This window comes from Solanum stenotomum, chromosome 5, assembly GCF_019186545.1.
Source record: "Solanum stenotomum isolate F172 chromosome 5, ASM1918654v1, whole genome shotgun sequence".
NCBI lineage: Eukaryota > Viridiplantae > Streptophyta > Magnoliopsida > Solanales > Solanaceae > Solanum > Solanum stenotomum.
Genome location: NC_064286.1, coordinates 7,478,004 through 7,504,888, shown reverse-complemented (window position 1 = coordinate 7,504,888; position 26,885 = coordinate 7,478,004). Strand labels below are relative to the sequence as shown.

At 34.9% G+C, this 26,885-nt stretch overlaps 2 protein-coding genes across 2 annotated transcripts in view; one reads left to right on the top strand and one right to left on the bottom strand.

Annotated features, from left to right (window-relative positions):
* The window catches only part of LOC125864550 (uncharacterized), a 58,304-nt gene that overhangs the window by 5,756 nt on the left and 25,663 nt on the right, over positions 1 to 26,885 (top strand). The window contains 12 exon segments of the mRNA XM_049544566.1: positions 1,702 to 1,892; positions 1,990 to 2,117; positions 2,197 to 2,451; positions 4,126 to 4,266; positions 4,633 to 4,884; positions 5,603 to 5,740; positions 5,810 to 6,130; positions 6,249 to 6,422; positions 6,759 to 7,695; positions 7,792 to 8,186; positions 8,321 to 8,534; positions 8,917 to 9,428. Of these exon segments, the coding sequence (XP_049400523.1) occupies positions 1,702 to 1,892; positions 1,990 to 2,117; positions 2,197 to 2,451; positions 4,126 to 4,266; positions 4,633 to 4,884; positions 5,603 to 5,740; positions 5,810 to 6,130; positions 6,249 to 6,422; positions 6,759 to 7,695; positions 7,792 to 8,186; positions 8,321 to 8,534; positions 8,917 to 9,368 (3,598 nt within the window). The 3' untranslated portion in view covers positions 9,369 to 9,428.
* LOC125864552 (phenylalanine ammonia-lyase-like) lies at positions 10,512 to 14,094 on the bottom strand. The gene is made up of 2 exons (XM_049544570.1): positions 13,712 to 14,094; positions 10,512 to 12,423 (listed from the first exon to the last, which is right to left on the bottom strand). The coding sequence occupies exons 1-2, from the start codon at positions 14,089 to 14,091 to the stop codon at positions 10,674 to 10,676; spliced, it is 2,130 nt and encodes a 709-aa protein (XP_049400527.1). The 5' UTR covers positions 14,092 to 14,094; the 3' UTR covers positions 10,512 to 10,673.

Here is a 26,885-nt window from a genome sequence, read left to right as displayed (position 1 = left end):
AATGAGATCACTACCATACCCTTTTCAATATCTAGTGAACATAGGCTTCGAGTGCGTACCATCGAGATACAATGTTTTGTTTCTTACTTCTCCATGACACCAAATTTCCACCTACAAAAACACAGTAACCAATAGTAGATCTTCGATCAATCTTGGATCCAGTCCAATCTGCATCTGTGAAACACTCAATGTGAGAGTGTCCATGATTGCTATACAATATGCCAAGTTCAGGGGCTCCTTTTAAATAGCATAAGATCTGTCCTAAAGTTGCCCAATGTCTGACTGTGGGTGTGGACATGAACTAACTAATCACACTTCCTGCAAAGGCGATATCTGGACGAGTCACAATGATATAATTTAATTTCCCAACCAACATTCTGTATAGCGCCGGATCTTCAAATGGATGGTCATCATCTTTCATAAGATGCACATTAGGAACCATTGGAGCTACAAGGTTTGGCAGCCAACTTTTCGGTTTCTGCTGGTAGTCTGAGATAGAAAAATTCCTTTCTTGCTTCTAGATACTTCTATTTCCAAGAAGTATTTAAGTTGTCCCAAGTCTTTTGTATGAAACTTAGTAGGTAAGAAAGACTTGAGAGAAGAGATACCTACAAAATCACTTTGTGTAGTGACAATGTCATTGACATATACAACAAGGTGAATAGTTCCAGCATCAGATTGCCTGTAAAAGACAGAATGATCACATTTAGGGATGGCAATGGGGTGTTGTAGGGCGGGGGTGGTGCGGGTTGTGCTTAACCCGCAAAATTTTTTAATCCACTCCACCCCGCCCCGCATAACAACTCTTTTCATTTTCAACCCGCCGCGCATAATTTTTTTAATATTTTCTTTTTCTAATTATGTTTGATACTAAAAATAAAATTCATAAAAATAAATTCATTTTTCATTAAGTTATATTAATTTAATAGGATAGTGACTTAAAATTTTATTTTTTAGAGGTCAATTGGAAAACATGTAAGGAATTGTATTATTTTTTATTGAACCATTTTCATTTATTATATTGAATATTTTAGTAGCTTTAATGAAATTATCTGAATAAATAATGCTCTATCACTCTTATAACATGTAAAAAGTTAAAATTAAGTTTGAACCCACATAAAATCACATATTCCCACAACCCGCCCCACCCCACATTAATTTTTAAAAAACCCACTTCAATCCACCCCGCATCCGACCCGCCCACACAACCTTAAACCCGCTCCGCCCCACATAGCCATAAACCCGCCCCGCATCCGCCCCGCCCCATTGCCATCCCTAATCACATTTGCCCTTTTTGAGTCCTAACTCCTAAACTACCTCGCTAAATTTTCCACATCAAGCTCGAGGACACTGTTTCAAGCCATACAAGGACTTCTTCAAATGACAAACCTTTCCATGCCAGTGTTTTGGGAAGTGAGAAGCGGAAAAGAGTGAAGAGGGCTCTAGCTAACTCGTGGGCGCTTTTTGTGCAAGGAATTGGAGAGAATAACTTGTATCTTATTCAATAGGTAAAATACAATAACATTAGAAGCTAACTAAGGAAAGAAATAAAGAGGAAATCCTAAAGATATTCTATCTATCTATCTTTGTACAATATCAAGCAATAGATCTATATACATTCTGTAACAAACCTGATATAATAGCCTCTAGCTACTTCTTGGTTTTGTACCTTAGAGCATCACATCTCCTTTTTTTTTTCAGATGCTGTACTGGAGGAGGATGTAAAAGGAACTTCCATCTTACTTGTCTTGTCCCCCCTGTGACCTATTTTCCACCTGGACCATGGCACTGTTATTGGTGTATCAGAAAAAAGATGAGATTAGGTGTTCATGCTATATCTGAAGGAATAGAGTCCCTTTTGGATGCCAGACAGCTTAGTTTGGGTGATGAAGGTACATGCTATCTACAATTTTTCTTATATCTTGTTTTGATTACGTTCTACAGTGTGACATCGACTGGTCTATTTGTACTTTTCTAATATGGAACCAGTGGTGCAAAAGCGGGAGTATTTAGTGAAGTACAAAGGTCTTGCTCATGTTCATAATCGCTGGATTACAGAGGAGCAGGTGCGTCTTGAGGCTCCAATAGCCCTTACGAGATTCAAGAAAAATCACAAGGTACAATGATTATCATAATCTTTTCTTGTCTTCTTTCTTCTGCAAGTCACCTTTGAAAGCTCTATGATGATTTCTCCAGAGTGTAAGTTGGAAAACTGAGTGGAGTCTTCCTCATCGTTTGCTAGACAAGAGGAAGTTAGCAGTTCTGGATGATGATGCAGATTGCCATTATGAGTGGCTTGTGAAATGGACAGATCTTGACTACAGTCATGCCACATGGGAATTGGCGAATGCTTCATTTCTAATGTCGCTTGAGGCAGTCAAACTCATGACAGATTATGAAATCCGTCATCAGCAGGCTAAGAAAGAATCACATCCTTTGATGGAAGATGAGGTAGTTCTTTCTTTTTTATCATGTAAAAGTATTTTCATTCATAAACATGGCATAAATAGCCATATACCGGGTATACCAAAAGGTACATAATCTACAAAACAATATTATTCTTTACAAACTCCACCCAATCATTGATGTAAAGCTAAGCTTGAGATTCAGGAGGATCCTTTCTCTTCAACGGTTCAACCTGCCTTGGGTGTACACCAAATTCATGGAGTACTAGGAGCAGTATGACACTTAAAACATTCTTTTGACTGAAACCTGTCAAGAAACATGAGACTGTTGATTTCACATCCCTTGTCCTTCTACTGACAAAACATAGTTACTCAGTTTCAATGAATAGAGCAAAAGTTCACACATTTTGTTTTTTCTCCTTAGCCTGTTTCACAAAAATATTCTGTCATTACCTGCTGACAGAAGGCTTTTGAATATTTATCTTTATGCTTCTACTGAAATTGCTTTTGATGCTGTCGTTATTTTGATGTTTCTTTAGCTAATATGCAACTATCATTTACATGTTTGCCTTGTCAAGATACGCATCTTTGGATGATGTTCTGCAGTTGGTCAAAACTATCAATTATTGTTCTCCAGTTTTATGTTTGAATTTCAATGTGGTCACCTTCATCTTTAAAAAGACTTGGACACTTCTCAGTTCATTTACATAGATTTATGAGCAAATCAGGACTTGACTTCCCCATAACGAAATTTATGCAATCTTGCCAGTTTTCATGCTAATCTTAGTCTCAGTTGTTGCTATGGAATTCGTCAAGTATTGAGCTGATGCTAAACTTTTATTGCTAGAACAAGTTTAGAAATTCCATGGAATCACTTACATTTGATAGATGATACACCTATTCACCGGGAGAGTTCTGCATGCCCTCAAAATTCTAAAAAAAGTTGCAGTGGCCTTGATCCATTCTGCATGATTCTTTAGTAGTTAAACTGAACCTAGTGTGTGTGAAGGAGAGAGAAACTAGCGTACATGTCCTCATTATTCTAGGAATTGCATCGACCTTGATCGGTTGATCTATTATGAGCTCGTTTGGCCATAAAAATTGTGAAATTTGAAAAAAGTACTTTTTTTTTCAAAGTGACCAATGATATTTGGAAATTGGAGTTGTGTTTTACTATGAATACAAATCGGAGTTGTTTTTTATTTTTTCGAGTGATTTGGAGTGAAAAAAGTGAAAACAACTTTTAGTGTTTAGAATTTCTGAATTTAATGGCCAAACATGATTTCTGAAATTTAACTCTGGAAAAATGTATAAAAATATTCACGCCCAAAAAATATATTTTGAGACTGTAACTTTTACATACAACTTTCCTGCTCACTAGTTCTGTAGACTCGCTTGGCCCTTGGCATTTTAATGAGTGTGTAACTTGAACCTCAGATCACTCATGGAGTTTATTGTGGAGTTTCAATCTTCCTGCCTTCAGCTTCTCAGAAACGCAGTTGAAGTTGACACTCAGTTTGAGATCAAACTAGCATCTAATATTTTGTTCTTATTTAAAAGTATTTTCAAATTTCTTGTTGTCAAAAGTATTTTGCTTCTGAAGTTTCTTCCTTATTAAGGTAACCAATGAAAGGGAAAAATGTTAACTGTCCAACGTGTTTTTATTGTGTTTGTAATTCTGTAGCCTAAATGAGGTCATGTTTTTCCAATATTCCTGCAGAAAAGGAAAGCCAACTTTCCAGAACTACCGACGCCTTTATTTGGAAGTGCACCTCAAGTCTATAGCAATCATCTTTCTTTTATCAACAGTCTTCGTAAATATTGGCAAAAGGGTCAGAGTGCTGTCATCATTGATGACCAGGTGGGTGGATGCTTTTCCAATTCTCCTTCTTATGCACAAATCCTCTTTGCAACTACAACTATGCAGCCAAATTCTATCTAAAGTTCCAATGAACACAGTAGCAGGCTTGTGGCCTCTGCTGTCTGAATTTCGTTTCTTTGCACTACAGAGGTTTCAGCCTTTGGAATTTTGCTGAACCTCCATTTCTTTTCAAGTCATTCATACATTCTGATACATTGAGTTTCAAGCTTGCTGATGATTCTCCAATTTCTCTTTTGTTGTAATCTGATCCTCCAAGATTTTTACCTATTATAAATGCCTGCTCCTCCTTCTTTTGAGTCTAAAATATTAACTGGAGCTGAACTGTTCAATGTCTATAATTCACAGGAACGGATTTTGAAGGTGGTCTTATTTCTATTGTCCTTGCCCAAGGATGTTGGTCTTCCTTTTCTCATAATCACAACTTCTACTGCTCTTCTTCTGTGGGAAGCTGAGTTCTCACGTTGGGGTTATGCTAACATTGTTGTGTACAAAGGTAATAGAGATATAAGGGCCATTATTAGGACACTCGAGTTTTACAACAAACAAGGTGCCCTTATGTTTCAGGTTCTCCTGTCATGTTATGATGCTATTGTTGAGGTAAACCTTTTTTTTTTTTCGTTTTCATTTGTTTGCCATATGACTTACAATGAGAGATGAAGTATTCATGTCTTATTTCTCAAGATGGATTTTTTCGAAAGTTGTGCTCCACCTTAAATGATTACCCCACATTGTATTCAGTCACATTGCAGTATGGTATTATAGTTTCTCTGATCTATATTAGCATTCATCCTTATGTAGGATCTTGAAATGCCCAATCCCGTAGCTGGGAAGCAGATACTGGGTGATAATTTTTCTGACCTATATATAGCACTATCCTTATTGTTAGATTGTCCCACATTAGTTGATCGAATGAGTTGTTGTCTCCTTGTATAGATTTAGGCAGTCCTCATCTGGGCTAACTTTTGGGTTGAGTTGGGTTCTTGATTCATTTTTTTACATGGTATCAGAGTTAGACCCATTTCTATCTTTCGTTTACTTAATGTTGGGTACCCGAGTTATATTGTCCATCCTCCCGATGTCTAGCACTTGGCGTGCCTGGGATGTTAGATTGTCTCACATTGGTTGATGGAGTGAGTTGTGGTCTCCTTATATGGTTTTGGACAATCCTCACCTCATGGACTAGCGTTTGGGGTTGTGATAAGGTCCAGTTTCTTAACTCATATGCAGAATCTTGAAATGCTTATACCCATTAGTCGGGGGTGCAGATACAGTGTAATATTTTTCTGATCTATATTTAACATTTATCCTCTAGCAGGATCTTGAAATGCTTAGACCAATAGGTTGGGGAGCAGTAATTATAGATCAATGTCAGGGTTCTTCCATGTCAATGCATCACTCACAACTTAAAGTGCTCATTGCTGATATGAGATTACTTATTTTTCGTCAACTAGAGGTTTGCATTCTTCTATTCTGAATAGATTCCCAAGTATCTACAGTAACTTATGTCTCTTAGATGTATCAGGATAGATGTGATAGAAGGTTCAATCGTTGCAACATTCTCTCTTTTCTTGATCCGAAACATGACAAGGCCAACAATAATCTGTTAGACACTGATTCTGACATAGATCTAACTGAATTCAAGGAAAGGCTTAAACACTTTGTTGCATATGAGTGCAAGTCCTCCGCTTCCAAGTTCATTGAATACTGGGTTCCTGTCAAACTCTCCAATGAATAAATTGAGCAATATTGCGCTTGCCTCTTTTCAGATTCAGCATGGCTTTGCTCATGTCTGAAGAATGACTCACCAAGCTCCCTCTGCGATATTCTAGTATCTACCAGGAAGGTTCGGTCTGGTTCGACTTTTTTAGCTTCCAGTAATTCAGTCTTAAAATGTAATACCTTTAGCTTTTGTGTGTGACATATCACCATATCTCTGACGTGGATTTTCACTTTGTTTTTAGTGTTGTGATCACCCTTACCTCGAAGATCGATCTCTGCAAGACGTAGTTATGGATGGCATTCCTGTAGATCAGCACTTTGATGCTGAAATTAAACTAAGTGGCAAATTGGAACTCCTCAATAAAATTCTTCAGGAGATCAAACAGCAAGGACAAAGAGTCCTTGTTCTTTTCCGGGTATCTGCTTTTACTTCAGTTTTTTATTTCATTCTAGTTCTTTTCCGATTTCCATATGTGACTTTGATATCCCCAAGTGACTACATGCGACTATATAATTGATGATTAGTCCCCCCCCCCCCCCTGGAGCTCTCTTGTATGTTCTTTCTTATTTTTATTTGTGGAGATGTATATATCCGTCACGAAATGGTCTTTTGAAAAGATTGAATTGATTGTTATTTGTTGGATTTGCTCTAATACACATGTGATCTTGTTTTATTTGTCTCCTAATACTTTGCGTAAGGGCTAGTGCCAATGTTTGTAAATTTAACTGATTCTATGTTGATAATGTTATAGTCTCTTGGTGGCTCTGGTGTTATTTCCATTGGGGATATCTTGGATGATTTTATTTATCGGAAGTTTGGTGGGGATTCTTATACGAGCATTAGTTTAAATGTTACTCGTAAAATGAAGGAAGCTACCTTGAACAAGTTCAACAATAAGGGAAGTGGGAAATTTGCTGTTTTGATGGAAACTCGTGCTTGTGTTCCCAGTGTCAAGCTTTCGGGAATAGATATAATTATTTTGTTTAACAGTGACTGGGACCCAAATAATGATTTAAGATCCCTGCAGAAGATTACAGTTTATTCACAGTCGGAGCATATAAAGGTATTACGTCTATATTCATGTTTTACTGTTGAAGAGAAAGCACTAATTCTTGCAAAGCAAGGTCTGACAATTGACAGTAATATAGAGAATATGAAACAAGCCGCTTGCCATGTGCTGCTAACTTGGGGTGCCTCTTATCTTTTCAATATGCTTGATTGTTTCCATGTACAATCTTCAATCTCAAAGAGATCATCTGAAGTTGCTGCTTTAGATGATGTCGTTGCTGAATGCTTAGGCTTACTGTCTAGTAACTGTGAGAACAGTGTTTATAACAGCTGTTCAAAGATATTGAAAGTACAGCAGAATGGTAGGACTTATCCAATTAAAAAATCTCTACTTGGTGAACTGGAAATGCAACAAATGGATGATTCTTCTTTTGTGAGAGGATTGTTGGAGAATGAATCTCCCCACGTTTTCTGGACAAATCTGCTGCATGGAAGGGTTCCTAGGTGGAAACATTTGCCTAGTCCATCACGAGGGAATAGAAGGAAAGTTAGACTCCAGGGTGATTTGAATCAGCCATCTAAAGGGGAACAAGTTTCTGAAAAAGAGGGCAATAAAGTTCATCTTACTCCAGAGCCCAAGTTAAGGAAGAAAAGGAAATTGCATGTCCAGGGTAAACGTGGTATGTAGTGCCTAATTTATGTCTTTGTTCTCGGTAATTTTCTTTTATCATCAGGCACTGACATATTTGGTTTTTGATGCCAATCCCATTTTCTAGGAACATCTCATCTTTCTGCTGGTGATAAGAATAAATGCAGGCGTCTTGCAACTAATCGTAGTCCTCAGTGTGATAAACCAACTAAAGACAATCATCAGAGCCATGAGATTTGTATTAATTCTTCCGGTCACCAGATTTTAGATTCCATGAATTGGTCAATAGACTCTTCTATTCAGCGGTCTATAGGAAATTTGCCACTGCAACAACATGCGAGTATTGGTGCAGTGAATGGTACAAGTATGAAAAGCAGAAACAGCCACGAAGATCAATGCCGTCCCGATGCCTCTCCAAACACACCTAACCTGCCTCAATCCCCTTACCTACACCCACTTCATATGGAGATGGAGAGGATACAAAAGGAGAGAGAACAAATTACGAAATTGCATGAAGATGTGGTTTGTCCTTCCGACCTCTGTCCTTTTCTTGTTCATTTGTGCCTTATCATTTATTGTTTATTTTTTTAATTTAATTATGACAATGCTTCACATTGCAAAGACAACTTAAGGTTTCATTTATAATTGTTATGCAGAAATTGCTCCTGCAATCTGAATTTGAAAAAGAGCTAGATTCAATTATGAAGAAGTATGATTTGCTGCTTCAGATTGCTGAAATGGAATTATCTCAAAAGCAAGAAGATCTTGATACGATCTTCAACAAAGTGCATGTGCATAAGTTACTGGCCGAAGCCATGACACAAGTACAAGATACTGCTGATTCAGTTGGGCCACTGGAGATGACTGTAGGTATGCATTCCTAATGATTCATCTCTTGATTATAACTATGGTATCTGCAGTTGCATATGCTTTAAAAGAAAGCACTTCAATCTATCTGTTAGTGGAGCCAAGCATTTTAGAACTTATATTGTTAGCAGTGGACAAAATGTTCAAATATAAAGCTATAGTCTCATATTTCTCCTTTTTCTCTGTTCTGATTCTGTCTATCCACAGAGCCTGAACTTGTCTAGTTTTTTTATATAACTTTGGGATATAAATGTGAAATATAATTAGGATAAATAACATCTCAAGCACTATTACTTTCGGATTCTATTAACTTTAAACATTTCCTGTCTCTTGGATACTTTGTCTAGTTTTATAAATGATGTCTATAGTGTGTGCTTTTCTCCAGATGTTGTTGGGAGGACTATTAACGGATCTGGAGAATCATTACCAAACAGACCAAGTAGTGTCCCAGCAGTTACTGCATCCATCTCAGAACCTGTCAACTCCGAGCAACGAGCTGCTGATCCTCAAATATACTCTGAGAATTTTCCAATGGCTGCCATTCCATCTCTGAATGCTGAATTGCCTAGAGTTGAAGAGTTAGCTGTAGTTCGACGGACAAGTGCAAGGGCCACCTTGCAAACAACATCCGCTGCTGATCTGCCAACAAGTGGTTCATGTCCGACCCCAACACCAAACTATCAGTCTGTCATCCTTACACCAAGTCAACTCTTGATCCAAACTTCGAGGTATGCATCGAGGCCTGGAGCAGGCTGTGTACAACGGAGACCAGCTCCACATCTGCTACATTTTAGACCACTGCCAACATTGAATTCTTTGAATTCCAGCCTGTTGTAGCTCTTACACCACACTTTTAGTCACCTGGTGGAAATACCAACAACATAGTCCACAATGAAGGTGATGAAACTTCTCATTCGATGATCAAATAGGACCGATTTTCCAATGAATGGTGCACTGCCAGCAGAAATTTGCTTCGATATCCAGGGCATCATATATTAGGTCTAGCTCGGGTTGATAGCTGGACTCTCTCATCTTTTGGTGTGACCTATAGTGGTGAATTACAATACCAGTCTTAGCTTGGCACAGGAAGCTAAATTTGGTCACTTTGCTCTGAAGTGCTAGTGTTGGGGGTTTTTGCTGGTCTCTAGAATGTTGAGTTACAGATCAGGCTTGTCAAATTTATAGGAATTCTAGGCACTGAATATAGTACTAGTATATAGGTAATGATTCCTTTCACCCATTTATTTTGAAACTTTTGGCTTCATACCTATTGAATATTTGATCTAACAGGAATGAAATTGCCTATTATTTTTTTACAGTTTTTTTTTGAAGATATGCTGTCAGAGAAAACAGTAGCTTTGGTGAAACAATGTCTTATTTCTTGTATATCGATATGAGCGCTAGCTTCATGGTCTTTTATGCCATTGACTTTATCACGATCATTTGAGCACGAAAAAATCTTATTCACACTCGATGTTTACAGCCAGTTGAAAGTATCTTAATTTCATGTGAGGAAAACCTGATATTTGTTACAGGTTCAGATGTCAACCAATAAACATTCAGCTTTTGGTATCCATTGCCATTCTTTTTTTTCTGAACTGTTCATTATTTTTGTTTAATTTCTTGTGCTAAAATGAAATTACGTGAGTATAGAAGGAAAGTTGTGGTAGGGTTGGCAACAAGCATTGTCAATTCATAATAAATCTTCCTAATACAAAATGATGATGATATGAGTGGAACTTGGAAAAATAATGATTCATATAGCTGATATTGACTTGTTTTGGACTGAAGCGTGGTTGTTGTTGTGTTACACTAAAATGAAACTCAACCTATGTGAGCGCTCGCATTGCCGGCATCAAGCGGTAGGTTGGCAACCATTGTAAAACTTGTCAATTCATTGATGAATCCTCCTAACACAAAATGGAGATGACATGAATTGAACTTTAATGGAGAAATGAAGATTCATATAATCGACTCAACTTATTGAAACTGAAACATATTTATTGTTGTCTTGTGTTAAATGAGATGTCTAAACAACCTGAAACAAACATATGCAAGAAAAAAACAAAGCCAAATCCAAATGCAAGACATCTTTTTCACCATTACTTCCAAAAAGAAGGTCCATTTTTTGCAAGCAAACACTTAGCAGATTGGAAGAGGAGCACCATTCCAGCTCTTGAGACACTCCAACAATGGATCAATGATTTGTCCATTGCACAATGCTGTGAACACCTTGTCAACATCCTCACCGGGAGATCGGACTCTTTCTCCTGTCAACAATTCTGTTCCAAGTTCTTTCCTTACAAACCTGTACAATGGATATGATTTGCATTTTGTGATCCTGTTAGGAATTGAAGGGTTGCCACTTTCAAGAACAACTCTTGCATTCTCAACTTCATTAGGCAACACAACCTTTAATTCGTCCTCGAAAGCTCCAATCTTTTGGAAGATTGAGCTGTTCACATTCTTCTCACTTTCACCATTCTTCATTGCATAATCAACAAGTACTTGTCTCAGTTTTTGCATCAAAGGGTAGTTGGAACTGCAAGGATCATCAGCATAGGCAAACAAGTATTCCCTGTCCACGACTAGAAGCAATTCCTTTTCACAGAATCTTGCTGGATGAAGCTCACCATTAGCATCCTTTGTCAAAGTTCTCTTAGCTACTTGGCTAACTGTGTCCTTTACTGCATTCTTCAAGTTCTCCTCCAAATGCCTCAAGTCTACAGATTGGCAAAGTGCCACTATATAGGTTGATGACATTAGCTTCAAGATATCGACAGCCTCAGCTGTTTTCCTAGCTGAGATTAAGCCCAAGGAATTCACATCCTGGTTGTGTTGCTCAGCACTTTGGACATGGGTAGTCACTGGATTTGCCAAGAACTGAAGTTCTGAGCAGTAAGAAGCCATCGCGATTTCAGCTCCTTTGAAACCATAGTCCAAGCTTGGATCCCTTCCTCCTGTGAGATTAGATGGCAACCCATTGTTGTAATAGTCGTTGACAAGTTCCAAGAACTGAGCAAACATCAATTTCCCAATTGATGCAAGGGCCAACCTTGTATTATCCATAGAGACACCAACAGGGGTGCCTTGGAAGTTACCACCATGCAATGCCTTGTTTCTTGAAACATCGATCAATGGATTGTCGTTCACTGAGTTAATCTCCCTCTCAATCATCTTAGTTGCAGCGCGAATGACTTCAATTTGAGGACCAAGCCATTGTGGAGATGTTCGGAGAGCATAACGATCTTGCTTTGGTTTTTGAAGAGGATCCATTTCATGAAGCTTTTGAGCTGCCTTCACATAAGAGCTACCATCCAAAATGTGTTCCATAATAGCAGCAGCCTCAATTTGACCAGGATGATACTTCAACTTGTGTGTCAAATGGTCAGTGAATTCAGGCTTCCCATTCATCACTTCAGCGAAAATCGCTGACAAAACTTCAGACATTACAACAAGAATATTGGACTCAAACAGGACAATTGATGCCATACCAGAACCAACTGCTGTGCTATTTGTTATTGCAAATCCTTCCTTAGGCAGGAACTCGAAAAATCCACCACTAATACCAGCAACGCGGAATGCTTCTTCAGCATTAAGGATCTCACCATTGGGTCCAACAGCCTTGGAATTAGGCCTACCAATGAGCAAACCAGCAATGTAGGATAGAGGGACAAGATCACCCGAGGCAGTGAGCGTGCCACGGAGGGGCAAACACGGGGTGATGTTGCTATTGATCAACTTTGTAATTGCTTCCAAGATTTCAAATCTAATGCCAGAGTAGCCTTGAAGCAGAGTGTTGATCCTAACAAGCATAGCAGCCCTTGTTGCTGAATGTGGCAATGTATGAGAAGTTTCTGTTCCATTGCCAAATACTCCAGCATTCAAGAACCTGTAAAATCAGTGTCATCAAGATTAGATTTTGAACTGAATTCTACTAACTATATACAAAATATAACAAGTGTCAATAGAGCATATGTCGATACTTCGAGGGAGAGCACCCTATTATTTGAATCAAACTATTGATAGCAGAAACATTTTTAGATTAAACTACTAACTCAAGTTATTTTTTTGTTCAATTCACATAGTTTAAAGGCATTTTTTATGCTTCGTAAGTCTGCACACGTCCTTCCAAGTTGATAATGAATTATTTTTTTAAAAAAAGAAAAAACTTGAATGAAGTGAATTGATTAAAATATCCCCACCCATCACACACACCATTTCCATAAACCCCACATGCATAAGTCAATTAAAGTAGGAGTAATATGATATGTCTATGTCACATTATTTATTGACTTTATAACACTAATAAGTAACTTTTCATACTAACTTTAATATATGATAATTTGAAAAATAAACTAATAACTTGCTAATATTTGCTAATATGATCATATTATTTTACAATATGACAGTATATACTCCTTCCTTCCGTTCACTTTTACTTGTCACTTACTTCTAAAATATATTTTTATTTTTACTTGTCACTTTTTACATATCAAGAAAAAACAATTATATTTTTCCATGCTTTATCTTCAGCATTAAATATTTATTCTCCAAATCACTTTTCCAGACGTAATACTAAACATCATTTAATATAGATAGTTCGATAAAATACCTATATCCTATAAAATCTTTTTAGGCTATCTAATCATATGAAAAATAAATACAAGTAACGACGTAATCAAATAACACACAAAAATAAGACAGTCAGACATGTTATACCGAGAGTGTAAAATAATCTTTGTAAGGACAAATGAGAGTTATAGTGAATAATTAATTATTGTAATAGCTATTGACTCAAAATTACTAGATTATTTTTTATATATGCTTAATCATTTTTGCTTCTCTATATAGAGATTGAGATTTTTAACTTTTATAATCGTGTCACGAAAATATAATTTTATTTTTATGTTATCAGATCATATAAAAAATAATTATAAAGTATGCACTGACAAAAACACAAAAAATAAGATAATCGACATAACACAGAGAGTTATAGAAGTCTTTACACTATTAGATCACACGAAGAATAACTAAAACTCTACGAGCACCGTCATGATCATCAATGATTGAAAAAACAAGGTAGTCGACAAGCTATTTCGAAAAATGTAAAAAAAAATACTTACACTATCAGTATATATATCAAAAAATTTAGATGAAAATTAAGTTGTTTAATTTACCTAATAAGTTCCTTTTGAAGACCCCCTCCATTTTTGGTTCTTCTTTTAGAATTAGCACCAAAACCAGTAGTAATACCATAAATATCTCTTCCTTTATTGACACTATCCATAATCCAATCACTACTAGCTTTCACACAAGCCCTTGAACTTTCAGAAAGTTCCACTTTGACCCCACTAATTTTGTTATTAGCATTTGCAATGGATGCAACTTGTCCAATAGTCAAATTCTCACCCTCAAGTTTCACAATTGGCTTCCTAAATTCATACACCATCTTTTTCACTTCATCCAAATGACTCCCTCTTAAAGATTCAGCAGCCATTTCCCAATTTAATGGATCATGAGCATTGACATGTACATTTTGTGCAATTGATGAGGCCATTGGATCAAGAAATGGCTAGAATTGTAATTGAAAAACTTAAGAGAAAAATGGAATTTACTTATAACAAAAAAAATGTTTTGATTTTTTTCTTTTTTTGGTTGTGATAGAAGGCAAGTGTGGTGAGTATAAATAGAGGAACAAATGTTGGTACGTAAAGATTAAAAGTGGTGAATTTTAAGTGTAATTAACGGTTGAGATTTGAGGATAACGTGATTAATTCATGCAACATTGGATTAATTTATTTTTTATTGAAAAAAGAGAAGATTTTGGTGGGGTTGGTGGATTTAGGATAGTCTTTGGAGTTGCTTTGGGTTGTTGGGAGAAAAAACTAGGGGTAATTTTACACTTTTCCTCTTGATATTGATTGATGAAATAAATGAAGGATTATCCAAGAAATTTAATTAGTGTTTTAAAAGGTAATTTTGGGACTCATCTAGGGTGAGGTATTGACAAAACGCTTCGAGGTTTACGTGTGGGGATTAGTTATGTGAGGTTATGCCTTAAGTGTCGACGGTAAACCTCTAAACATGCTTAATGTCCAGTGCTCGCCTAAGAGTTCCTATATAAATTATGTGTCAAATTCCTTAATTAACATTGTTGATCCTCATATATAATCCTTTGATAAATTAATGATGCTTAATAGTTTTTCATCGATAGAAATAACAAAATTGAGAGTAACTTGAATAATAAGTCGTAGTATTGCTAATTTACTATTTGAGAATACTGTAAGGGTGAATATCACTTAACATTTCTTTATAAGAGCTATATGGTCAAATTTTACATCGTTCACTTATCATTGATTTTCATTTTATTGTCCTACGTCTCAAAATTATCATATTCTAGTATTTCGTTATGTGAAAGTAATTTTATTTTTATTCATGGAGAAATGATTCATTAATTATGATACTTACAAAGTTTATTGATTATATGATAGTAATATATATTAAGAAATTGTGATTCTTTAATTGTTTGAAATTTAAGATGCATGTTATGAGTTGATTTGTATCTCATAATAGCTTTTATATAATTGCATAATTTTACTTGAAAATTATATTAGAAATTTTATTTGCTATGAGTTTCTTTGATTATGTTCTAAAAAAATTAAACAATTATTTTATTTTTTAGAATATTTTTTATGGTTTTATACAATTTTAATTTACTATATCATAAGTTAAAAAAAAATTAAAGATTCATGAGGTGACGCCTCATGCCGAGGGACTTACGTCTCACCTCCCTCCCACATTTCTCATCCAACACATTTTTCAAAAATATTAAATTTAATAAAGTCAAAGGATAAAATAGTAATATTATCCCTATTATTTATTGTTTCTTAAGACGTGTGTCAAGTCAATAGTGAACAACTATTATTGAACAGAGGAAGTATTTATTTTTACCCAGCCTCTAGAAGCTTTTATTTTGCGCTTATCATCCAAGCAACTCCAACTTGTCCATGATTTTTCCCCTTAATGTCATGTATATAATATTCTTTTTTGTCTACATGCCTCTATGCAATACTATAAATAAAGAATAATAAGTCATATTGTATACGCACTTGAAGATTTGAGAAACACTTATTGAAAATATAAGAAAACTCTCTTCTCGTGTCTCTCATTTCTTGTCTACTTTCTTGTTTTATATTGTTACTCTTTTAAGTTAGTAAAATTTTATAACACATTATCAGTACGAAATATTGAGATAACGAAGCCATCATAATTAGTCAAACATATTCGTGAGTCACACGTTAATTTCAGAGATAAAATTGGTGCATGTCATTATTTGTCCAACTATTGAAAGTTCTTTATGAATGAGGTATGCAGGTACGCACATCTAACATACATTTCAATTATATTCTACAATTTTAGCAATTAAATATTACTCTTTTTGCCATGGTTTCATCTGTATAATATTTTGTTTTAGTTTCTTAGTCATACACGATGAAAAATTCTCTTTAATATGGATAAACTAATCTGCCATAATTTTTTTTTAAAAAGAACGTGTCAAAGTTAATTTTGTGATATATTCCCTCCGTCCCTATTTAGTTGTCCATATTTCCTCTTTTAGTTGTCCCTATTTAGTTGTCAATTTTGACATATCAAGAAAGGACAACAATTTTTTTTCTATTACACCCTTATTTAAATAAAGTTGTCATAAATAAAGTAAATAAACTTATGAACTTTCCAACATTGATTAGTTATCTTGAGTGAATTTATTTTGAAATTGTAAATTATACTATAAGGATAAAATTGTAATTTCACTATGCTAATCATTGTTGCCTTAATTTGTATGTCATTTCTAAAGTGGACAACTAAATAGGGACAGAGGGAGTACTATCAACGAGTTGGTGAGTCAAATAAGGAGTTTTGATACACTATTTCTATTGGTCCAATTTAATTAAATATGAATGATATGTTCCACCCAGATACTTTTCAAAATATCGAGGTGCCTAATTTGGATGAAATTGTCACCCATTCCATGACTCTGGTTTTTCGGATAAACTATTCATACAAACATATATTTTCTATGTATTCATAAATTTATTTATTTTTTATTTGACACATCTATTAAAAAAAAAATTAGTGAGTTTATCACTTTACCCCTATTATATTATGATAAGTTCTAACGACTTTAAATGTTTCGGAAAAGAATTGAAGAATTTAAAGGGCAGATTTAATATTGATTTTCTTTCAAGTGCTAATATGGAATATTTGTATATATTTACATCCAGTAAACACTACAACAAAAACAACTTTTAGCAACAATAAATAGACACATTAATAAAGTGTGCTAAAGTCTTTACTTGCATTAGTTAAGTGTCATTAGATCCAATCTCACTAAAGATTTTAGGGACATATACAAAGAGTGCTAATTGCCGCTAAAAAATACATATTTCGCGGCAATTGAGATATTGTCGTTAATTAATTGCTGCTAAAAATCATTTTTGATGTAGTGAGAGGTGGTATAATAAAATCTCGTTATGATTAATATATATATTTAAGAGGTTTGAGAGTTAATCTTATTGTATTTTGAGTAATTATGTCATTAATTAAGGATAATATGATGGATTCAAGTCCTAATGCATTATAGACTATAGTTATGATATAATGATGATTTAGATAAAATAATATACTTTTGATGAAAAGTCATGCCCGGCCCATTGATTTGTTCCATTCCACGAGGAGAATAGAGTAGTGTATAATAAGTCTGAAATAAGACAAGCGGTTGAATGTAGGAAAAATTACATAATATGACAATTATGTGATATGAATTTACTATACATAATTATAGTCTAAATAATTACAATTTGTAGCTACCGTTAGAATTTTATAACAAATTTATGTCCTCTCTTTCTCCTTCTCTTGCTCATATATCTCTCGTCTCTCTCTATCCTCTCTCACTCGCCTGATCGCTCATTTTCTCTCTGCCCTCTCTCGTTCTCTCTACCATTGGCAGAACACAATTTTATTATATATGTATTATTTATATAAATACAAATAGACATGATACTGAAGCATGGGTCTCGCAACTGTGCATTTCAAGGAGCAAATGGTTAAGTTGAGAGTGTTGAAGGTCATGAATAAGTCGGGTGTGAAGATCGATTATGCTTAGTAGGCGTTTGGTCATGTGATACCATATCACGATATGATATCGTGAGATGGAATCAGCGTTTGGACATGCGATTTCATCTCATGATTTCATATCATGAGAGGTAATACCATATTCTCCAAAAATCATGATATGGAATTATATGGTGATTCCATATCATGATTTGAGATATTTAAATACAATAATTGATCCATGAGTTTATATTTTATTAAAACAACCCCACATTTATATCTACTAACCATTTGTTTCACATGTAAATAAAATTTATAATCACATCACTACTTTTTAAAATTTATTATTCTCACCGACATAAAATTTATTATTCTCACCAACATATAGTCACTTTAACTCACACCTCATGATTGTGAAACTTTTCAACATTCACTTGAAACAATTAACCGGCATGTTAAAATAGTTGCCGAGGCAATTAGCAAGATGGCACCAACATTTATACAACCAAAAAATATGACTGGTGTACATTCCAAAATTCGATATAATACTCGATTTTGGCCTTGGTTTAAGGTAAAATTTCAATCACATTAATAAATTTATTTTATGGCCTTAATAAGTGAACATTTATATTTTATGTGTAAGTTATTAGTATTTAGTTACATATTTCCTATCAACTTTGTTTAAAGAGATAATATTTATTTTATGACTTTGCATTGTCTTGGAAGCACTATTTTTATTACTCTTACAAACATTATTTTTATGAAGTGCATTCTATAATGCTTCCAATTTATTTCATGTTCACTAAACTAATATTGATGTATTTTTTATTTGGTAGGATTGTGTTGGTGCGATTGATGGAACATATATAGAAGGGGAGGTTCCTAAAGCGGTGCAATAAGCATATCGTAATCACAAAGGAAGAACATCACAAAATGTCTTATGTGCTTGTGATTTTGATATGCGATTTACCTTTGTTGTTGTTGCTGGTTGGGAAGGTACTGCACATGATAGTAAAGTACTTGAGAATGCACTTGTTGAACCAACGTCACAATTTTCATTTCCCCCACATGGTAACTTTAAATTACATCCTTAGAATAAATATTATTTATTTACCCAAAGCTGTCTCATTTACGTCACATCTGCTTTTAGTAATTCTTTATAAAATGTTTTTTGGTAGATAAATATTACGTTGTTGATGCTGGTTTTCGAAACACAAGGATTTTTAGCTCCATACAAAGGACTACGCTATCATTTGCAAGATTACCGAGGAAGTGAAAGAGAGCCTCAAAATGCCAAAGAATTATTTAATTATAGGCATTTATCTCTGCGCAATGTGATTGAACGGACTTTTGGAGCTTGGAAAAATAGATTTAGAATACTGAAACAAGGCATGAACCATTATGATATTGGTACACAAGTGAAAATTGTCATAGTTTGTGCAGTGTTACATAATTATTTGTGAGAATACCAAAGTAGTGATGAAATATTTATGGTCTATGAACATGACGATATAGTTGCGGAGGATATTGACCAACAAATGACTCAAAGTAACAATGTTGGTTTGTCTTCTCGGTCACATGATCGAGAAATGCAAGTTCAACGTGAGGAAATTGTCCGTACTATGTGAGAGGATTATATTAGACTAGTACACTACAATTTATGTTTAATTTTTTTTTATTAAATTAAAGTTAGATGAAACAATTACTTAAGTGGAGAACAAATAACTTTGTAATAATTTATTATGCGATTTTATAATATTTTGTTTATTTGATAAGATTGAATAAATAATTGGGGCTATTTTAATAGTTTTACAACTTATGGGATTTTTATGTTTATGAGAAAATATACAACACAAAAATTTCATATCGCATGTCCAAACAAACCTTCAATTTCATCTCATGATTCCATATCATGATACCATATTGCTTGGTCGTCGTTACATAATGTCACAATCAACAATTCAAAAGATAAACCTACAAAAAAGTAGAATATGAGCTAGAGTTAAAAATAAAAAAAGGTATTGCTCAAAGAAAACTCTTTTAGAGCCTGGTACCAACCAAACCCCCCTCTTCTTATTGTCAAGTGGCTGATCGCCCCCTCGACATTAAAGAATATAAAATGATTACTAAATAATAAGTAAATCCAAATTAGAAAAAACATTAAGATAACACGCCATTGTTTTAGATGGGTCGTTTCTTAAGAGCAATGATAAATAAAAAACATACAATACAATAAAATTTAACTAATCAAATTTTATTTTTTTTTATATAATATCTTTTAAATATTTTAAATTATCAACGATATAAATTAATAGAAAAAAATAGTATTTATATTGCAAATGCCACAACAACAGATTCCTTCACCTTGTTGTAAACACTGTGAGAAAAGAGTGGAAGTAAATATATATTTCAAAAGAATTTATTCTGAAGTGTATTTACAAAGCCAAATATATGATGTATTATTTTATTTTCTCACTAATAACTTGTTGATGTTAATTAATTTGCCGATTCTTGTATTCTCTATTTAAATAGAAAAGGCTTGTTTAATCCTAGGAAAATATTTCACACCGTTGAAATCATTTCTTTAAGATAGTGTCCAGCACGACTCAAGTATTAATTTTCTGCACTAATATTTATATATCATCATAATAACATTTATCTATTTTCAGGACTACTATTTTATTAAATAATAACTTATATTATTATTGTGAAATTTTCATTATGTCCCCAATAAAGAGCAAAGAGATGTCTGACATCACAAATTTACATTTGCTTTACTCCTTTCGTTCAATTTTTTTTTTTAACTTATTCGGTATTTCAAAAATAATTTTTTTCTTGTATTTATCTTTTTTAATATATTAAAATTATATAATTATTTTTTTCTAATTTTATCCTAAACATTAATTACTTATTATCTAAATTATTTCTCAAATTTTAAAACTATATATAAATTAATATAGATATTGCAATAAAGTGTTCATATTGTTTATTATTTTTAAAAAAGTTGTAAAATTTAAAATAGATAAATAAAATTTACACAAGTTTCCTGAGTGTGACAATACATGAGTGATGAACTTATGATGACAATTTTGCTATATATCAATTGGTTGACATCATAATGTTGAAAAAAATCTTGTGCTTTTTAAGTTCATTGAACCAATCTCGTATTCTTACTTGAGCAACATTGCAAAGTAAAACTTGTCAGTTGATGTCTAAATCCATATTTATCATACATTCCACTTTAGTTGTTAATATTAAATAACGATAACATTTAATTATATAAAATAAAGTTTAGAGAGGATAAAATGTATGCATATCTTATTAGATTTTATGTGTTCATTATTCAAGAAGACTACCAGCCGCCGCCGTCAACCGTACCCTTAATTTTGCCTACCGTCATATCACCACCTTATGGCCACGGCCACCGGCCAACCTCCACCGAGGGAGGTTGGTGTGATTCTAGTAATGGCAGAAGCAAAGAAAATTTCGTACGCAGACACTGTCACAGCACCTACAACACCATATCAAGCCATACCTAGAAAACCTATAACATATTTACATGGGGAACCAAAGATAGTTTAGGAGGAGGAGGTCTAACAAATGATCCTTAACGAAAATTTACAATATGCAGTGATGGGAAAATTCTCATATGGGTGACCAAACATTCAAGAACTTAGAAAATTAATACTAAAACAATGCGAACTGAAGGGAGAAGTAAATATTGGGTTACTTAGCAACATGTATGTATTGATAAGGGCATCGTTACTGGAAGACTATGTGCATCTGCTATCAAAGCCCCAGTTTTACATAACACATAACTATTGGTCATACCCAATGAGGACACTCAAATGGGATCCACTATTTGACCTAGAGGAGGAAACAACCACATCCATAGCATGGATTTCTTTCCCATCCCTTCCTCCAAACTTTTTTGGCAAGGAGACAATTTTCTCAATGGCAGCTGCAGTGGGGAGACCACTACAAGTAGATATGGCTACCCAAAACAAAACTAGGCCAAGTTGTGCTAGGGTAAAGGTGGAAGTGGATCTGCTAAGAGAGTTCCCAAAGTCAGGAGAGATCATGGAAAAATGAGTGACAATTAACTATGACTATGTTCCAAAGTATTGCAAAACATGCAAATTGCAGGGACATAACGAGAAGAAGTGTTATATTATTCATCCAGAGTTGTATCCACAAGACTAAAAGGAGTTGAGTAAAGGAAAGTAACAAGAAAAAAATGGAGAGAAGGGAGATTCAAGTCACAAAGGGGAAGGAAGAGAAGAAACCTCTAACACTAAAGAAGAAAATGATCGAGAAAGAAATGAGAAGGGGAAGAAGAAAGAGGAGTTGGAATTTAAGGAACAAAGAAGAAGATATGGCTACAGAAGAGAATATTACAGTCGAGGGAGAAAACCAAAGCAAATTTGGAATAAAGAAGCACAACAACAGGAGATAAACTCAAAAGTAATTACAAAAAATCAGTTTGGGGCTTTAGTAGAAGATATACAGTCCTCAAAAGAGAACATCAATGAGCAAGAACCTACAAATCTAAGGGTAGTAAAGGGCAAAAGCTCAGAAGCAGTACTGCAAAGATCAGTGGAAAACATCGAAACAGGAGGACAATGTAGTGTGATAGTATCCTCTAAAACAATGCACAGAGGAGGAACTTGCACATGAGTGTCAGAGGATATTGCAGAGATTCCAGATACAATTCTTCCTGGCAGTATAGATACACAAAAACAGAAGGGGGAGAAAATGATTACTGCAACACAAGAAGAGAATGCCATCAATATAAGAACATCAGAAAAGGTAACTTCAGGGGATGCGGTTGATACACCAGTACCAACAAAGGAAATACATATTACATTAAAGGGAGTCACTGCAACATCACTTTCATCTACTGAGACTATCAAAAGGAATAAACTAAACCATGCAAGACAAACAAGACACAGAAAAAGAAGACACATAGGATTCAAGCATACAACAGATTAATAGGGATGGAGATTTATCACCTAGACAAATTGAGCAGATAAAATGAAGACTTGGGGTGAATAGATACAACAATGCAGACCTGTCTTATGTCAATACAAAGAGTAGAAAGATTTGACCTGCAGATCATAATCAATGATAAGCAAAGTTCTATTTTGAAATATCATGTCAGTAAAATCTCAAAACTCTTTTGAGAGATTACTGGACCTAAATAGAAAACATCACTACTCATATATTGCTCTTTTAGAGCCTTTTCAAAGTCCAGAAGATCTTGGCAGATATAGAAGAATGCTTGGCAAGCATCATGCCAAAGTCAATTTCGCATCCAAGATTTGGGTGTTTTAGGATGAGGAATGGGATGAATAAGACTATACTGATACAATACAACAACTTACTGTTTCTTTCAAGCATAAACATTACAATAATCTATTCAAGATTACTGCAGTTTATGCTAGATGCAGTGCCCTAGAAAGATTAGAGTTGTGGGAAGATTTGGAGGATATGTCAAACTATACTAATTGCCCTTGGTTGGTAGGAGGAGACTTCAACACCATAGTTAATGATTCTGAGATGCTAGGAGGACTGCCAGTTACTCAAACTGAGGTAGAAGATTTCATTCAATGTATAAATGTATGTGCATTAAATGAAAAAAAGTTCACAGGAAGTTGTTATACATGGTCGAATGGGAGAATTGAACAAGATTGTATATTCAAACGACTTGATAGGGTCTTTGGAAATAATGAGTTTATGAATGTGTTACAAAATGTTCACTATTTGATTAAAGAAGGGTCAGATCATGCTCCATTACATGTTACTTGTAACACAACTCAAGAACATGTAGTAAAGCCTTTCAGATTCTTAAATTTCTGGACGAGGCACAACAATTTTCAGAAGGTGGTGGAAGAAGTGTGGGAGAAAGAAGCTACATGATCACCCTTTAATATCGTCCACGTCAAATTGAAAAGGGTAAAGGCAACATTGGTGCAGTGGACCAGAACAACATTTGGAAATATCTTCCAACATGGAGCAACTTTCGAAGACACAGTGAGGGCTAAGGAGATTCAACTAGAAATAAGTCCAACATAAGAGAACAAGAGTTTATTAAAACAAGCTGAAGCAAAATTGAAAAGATATTTACACATTGAGGAAGAATACTGGAAGCAAAAGGCTGGGATGCGATGGTTCTAGGACGGTTGTAGGAATACAAAGTTCTTCCATGAATATGTAAAGGGAAGAAGGAGAAAGTTGCAGATTTCAGCAATAAAGTCCAGGTAGGGAGATATAATAAATTCAACTCAAAATATAAGAGATGAGGCATTGAATGTTTTTAAAGAACAATTTATGGAGAACAATAATCCCAATGATTATTCAATGCTGAATAACATTCCTAAATTAATCTCAGATGAGAAAAATGAAGAAATGGAAAAAACACCATCAGAAGAAGAGATTAAAGGGGTGGTCTTTGCCCTAAATGAGGACAGTGCAAGTGGTCCAGATGGTTTCTCTAGTCAGTTTTTCCAATGCTGCTAGGACATTGTAAAAGAGGATATCAATAATATCGTAAGAGCTTTTTTCTGTGGACAAGAGCTTTCAAGATTTATTACTCATACCAACTTGATACTAATCCCAAAACAAAAAAGTGGTAGATAACTTTGGTGATCTGAGACCAATCAGTTTAAGTACTTTCACTAACAAAATCATATCAAGATTGATACATGACAGATTAGTGACAGTGCTCCCTGATATAATCTCACAGAATCAAGCAAGATTTGTAAAAGAGAGAAATATCACTGAAAATGTCCTTTTGGCTCAGGAGATTATCAGAGACATTAACAGAAGAAAGAAGTCCCATAATGTGGTGGTGAAGTTGGATATGTCTAAGGCATATGATAGAGTATCATGGCTTTTCCTCACTAAGGTGCTAAGAAGTTTCGGCTTCACAGAGAGAATAATAGACATTGTAGTGAGATTGGTTTCTAACAATTGGTATTCAATGCTCATAAATGGGTAAACCTCTGGCTTTTTCCATTCAACAAGAGGATTGAAACAAGGGGACCCACTATCACCAACCTTGTTTATCATTGTAGCAGAGGTGTTGGCCAGATATCTCAATCATTTTTTTTGGATCAAGATTTTAAAGGTTTTGGAGTACCAAAGTGGAGTCCAGAGATTAATCACTTGTCTTATGCAGATGACACCATATTGTTTTGTTCAGGACATCCTAACTCCATGAAAAAGATGATGAAGATGTTAAGAGGTTATGAAAGGGTGTCAGGACAGATGGTTAACCTTGGCAAAAGTCTAGTTTACTTGCATGAAAAAGTACCAGGTAGAGTTTGCAGGAAAATAAGAAGAATTACAAATATTAAGCAAGGTTCTTTTCCATTTACTTATCTAGGTTGCCCCATTTTCTATGGAAGGAAGAACAAATACCATTTTGAGGCCTTGATAATAAAAGTGATTAAGAGAATCAGTTCTTGGCAAAACAGGCTACTATCTTTTGGAGGAAGACATGTGTTGATAGCACATGTGTTACAATCTATACCAATATATATTTTATCAGCCATGAACCCACCAGATGGGGTCATTAACCAGTTACATAGAATTTTTGCAAAATTCTTTTGGGCTAACACTACAGGGACTAAGAACAAACGCTGGGTCGCTTGGGATAAAATGTGTTATCCAACAAAGGAAGGAGGTTTGGGGTAGAGATCACTACATGATGTCTCAAAGGCACTCTTTGCTAAGCTTTGGTGGAATTTTAGAACATCCACAAACTCAATATGGGCAGCCTATATGTGGAACAAATATTGCAAGAAATACCACCCTATCCTAGCTCAGGGATATGAACTTCACATGTGTGGAGGAAAATGACAGCAGTCAAGGAAGAGGTAGAATAGGAAATATGTTAGCAAGTTAAATCTGATAACTTTAGCTTCTGGTTTGACAATTAGACAAAACAAGGAACTTTATATCACATTGAAGAAGGGGCAAAAAAAGAAGAGGTGAAGGTCAAAGATTTTAGTACAGAAGAGAGGTGGAATAGACACAAATTGCTACAATATCTGTCAACAGAGATGACAGAGTACATAATAGAATACATCTCACCACCAAACATACAACTTGGAAATGATGTAGCATGGTGGATGGCAAACTCACATGGTAAATTCAAGGTGAAGTCAGCTTGGGAGTTGATGAGGGGTAAACATGAACAAAGGAGGGACTATGATCTAATCTGGAACAGAGGTTTACCATTTAAGATCAACTTCTTCCTGTGGAAGAGAAGAATTTCCACAGATGATAATTTGAAAAGGATGAAGATTAACATAGTCTCCAGATGCTTGTGTTGTGATAAAAAAAAAGAGGAGGAAACAATAACTCACTTATTTCTAACAGGCCAATAGCTACCAAGCTATGAAGCTTTTTTGCTAATTTTGCAGGAATAAACATAGAGGGGATGCATCTACAACAACTCACCATTTCTTGGTGGAAACAGGAGGCACCACACAAACTAAAGACCATCTATAAAGCTACGCCAGGAATCATCATGTGGAGTTTATGGAAAAAAAGAAATGCATTCAAACATGGTAATGACATCAGATATGAGGGAATGATGGACCTGGTAATGGAAGTGGTGAGACAGATGGTGAAGTGTCAATTCCCATGGATAATGAAGATAAGTTGGTCCTGGCAGGAACTTATTTTCAGCCTAAATAATTATAAGCCCAAACTTCACTTCTTAAGTGTCATTTGGAGACCACCAGAAACACATCAAGTAAAATGTAACACACGCGGGGAATGCAGAGAAAACCCAGGACAAAACTCATATGGATTTTGCATTAGAGACAGTAGGGGTGATCTAATTTATGCCAAAGCTAAAGGGATAGGTTGGGCAACAAATCAGGAAACTGAAGCAATGGCTATGCTTTCAGCACTTACAGAGTGTCTCAAGAGAAGGTTACAGGAAGTCGTAATTGAGACGAATTCACTAAGCCTTAGGAAATTCATCCTAAAGATTTGGAGGGTACCTTGGGAACTAATAGAGAAGGTAGAGGAGATAAGGGAGATAACTCAGAAGATTAGAGCAACAATCACTCATATATTCAAAGAGGGTAACTGTTTGGCTGATTATTTGGCTAATATAGCTATGGACTCACAAATGGAGTATGAGTATCACAATTGGCAAGAGCTGCCTCTGAAGGAAAGAAGGATCTTCAATTTGGACAAAGCACAAATACCAAACTTTAGGAT

Excerpts from the sequence above, each read along its gene's own strand:
- LOC125864552 (XM_049544570.1), bottom strand. The coding sequence starts at position 14,091 with ATGGCCTCATCAATTGCACAAAATGTACATGTCAATGCTCATGATCCA. Across the intron at positions 12,424-13,711 it reads CTTCAAAAGGAACTTATTAG|GTTCTTGAATGCTGGAGTAT; the intron begins GTAAATTAAACA and ends CTGATTTTACAG.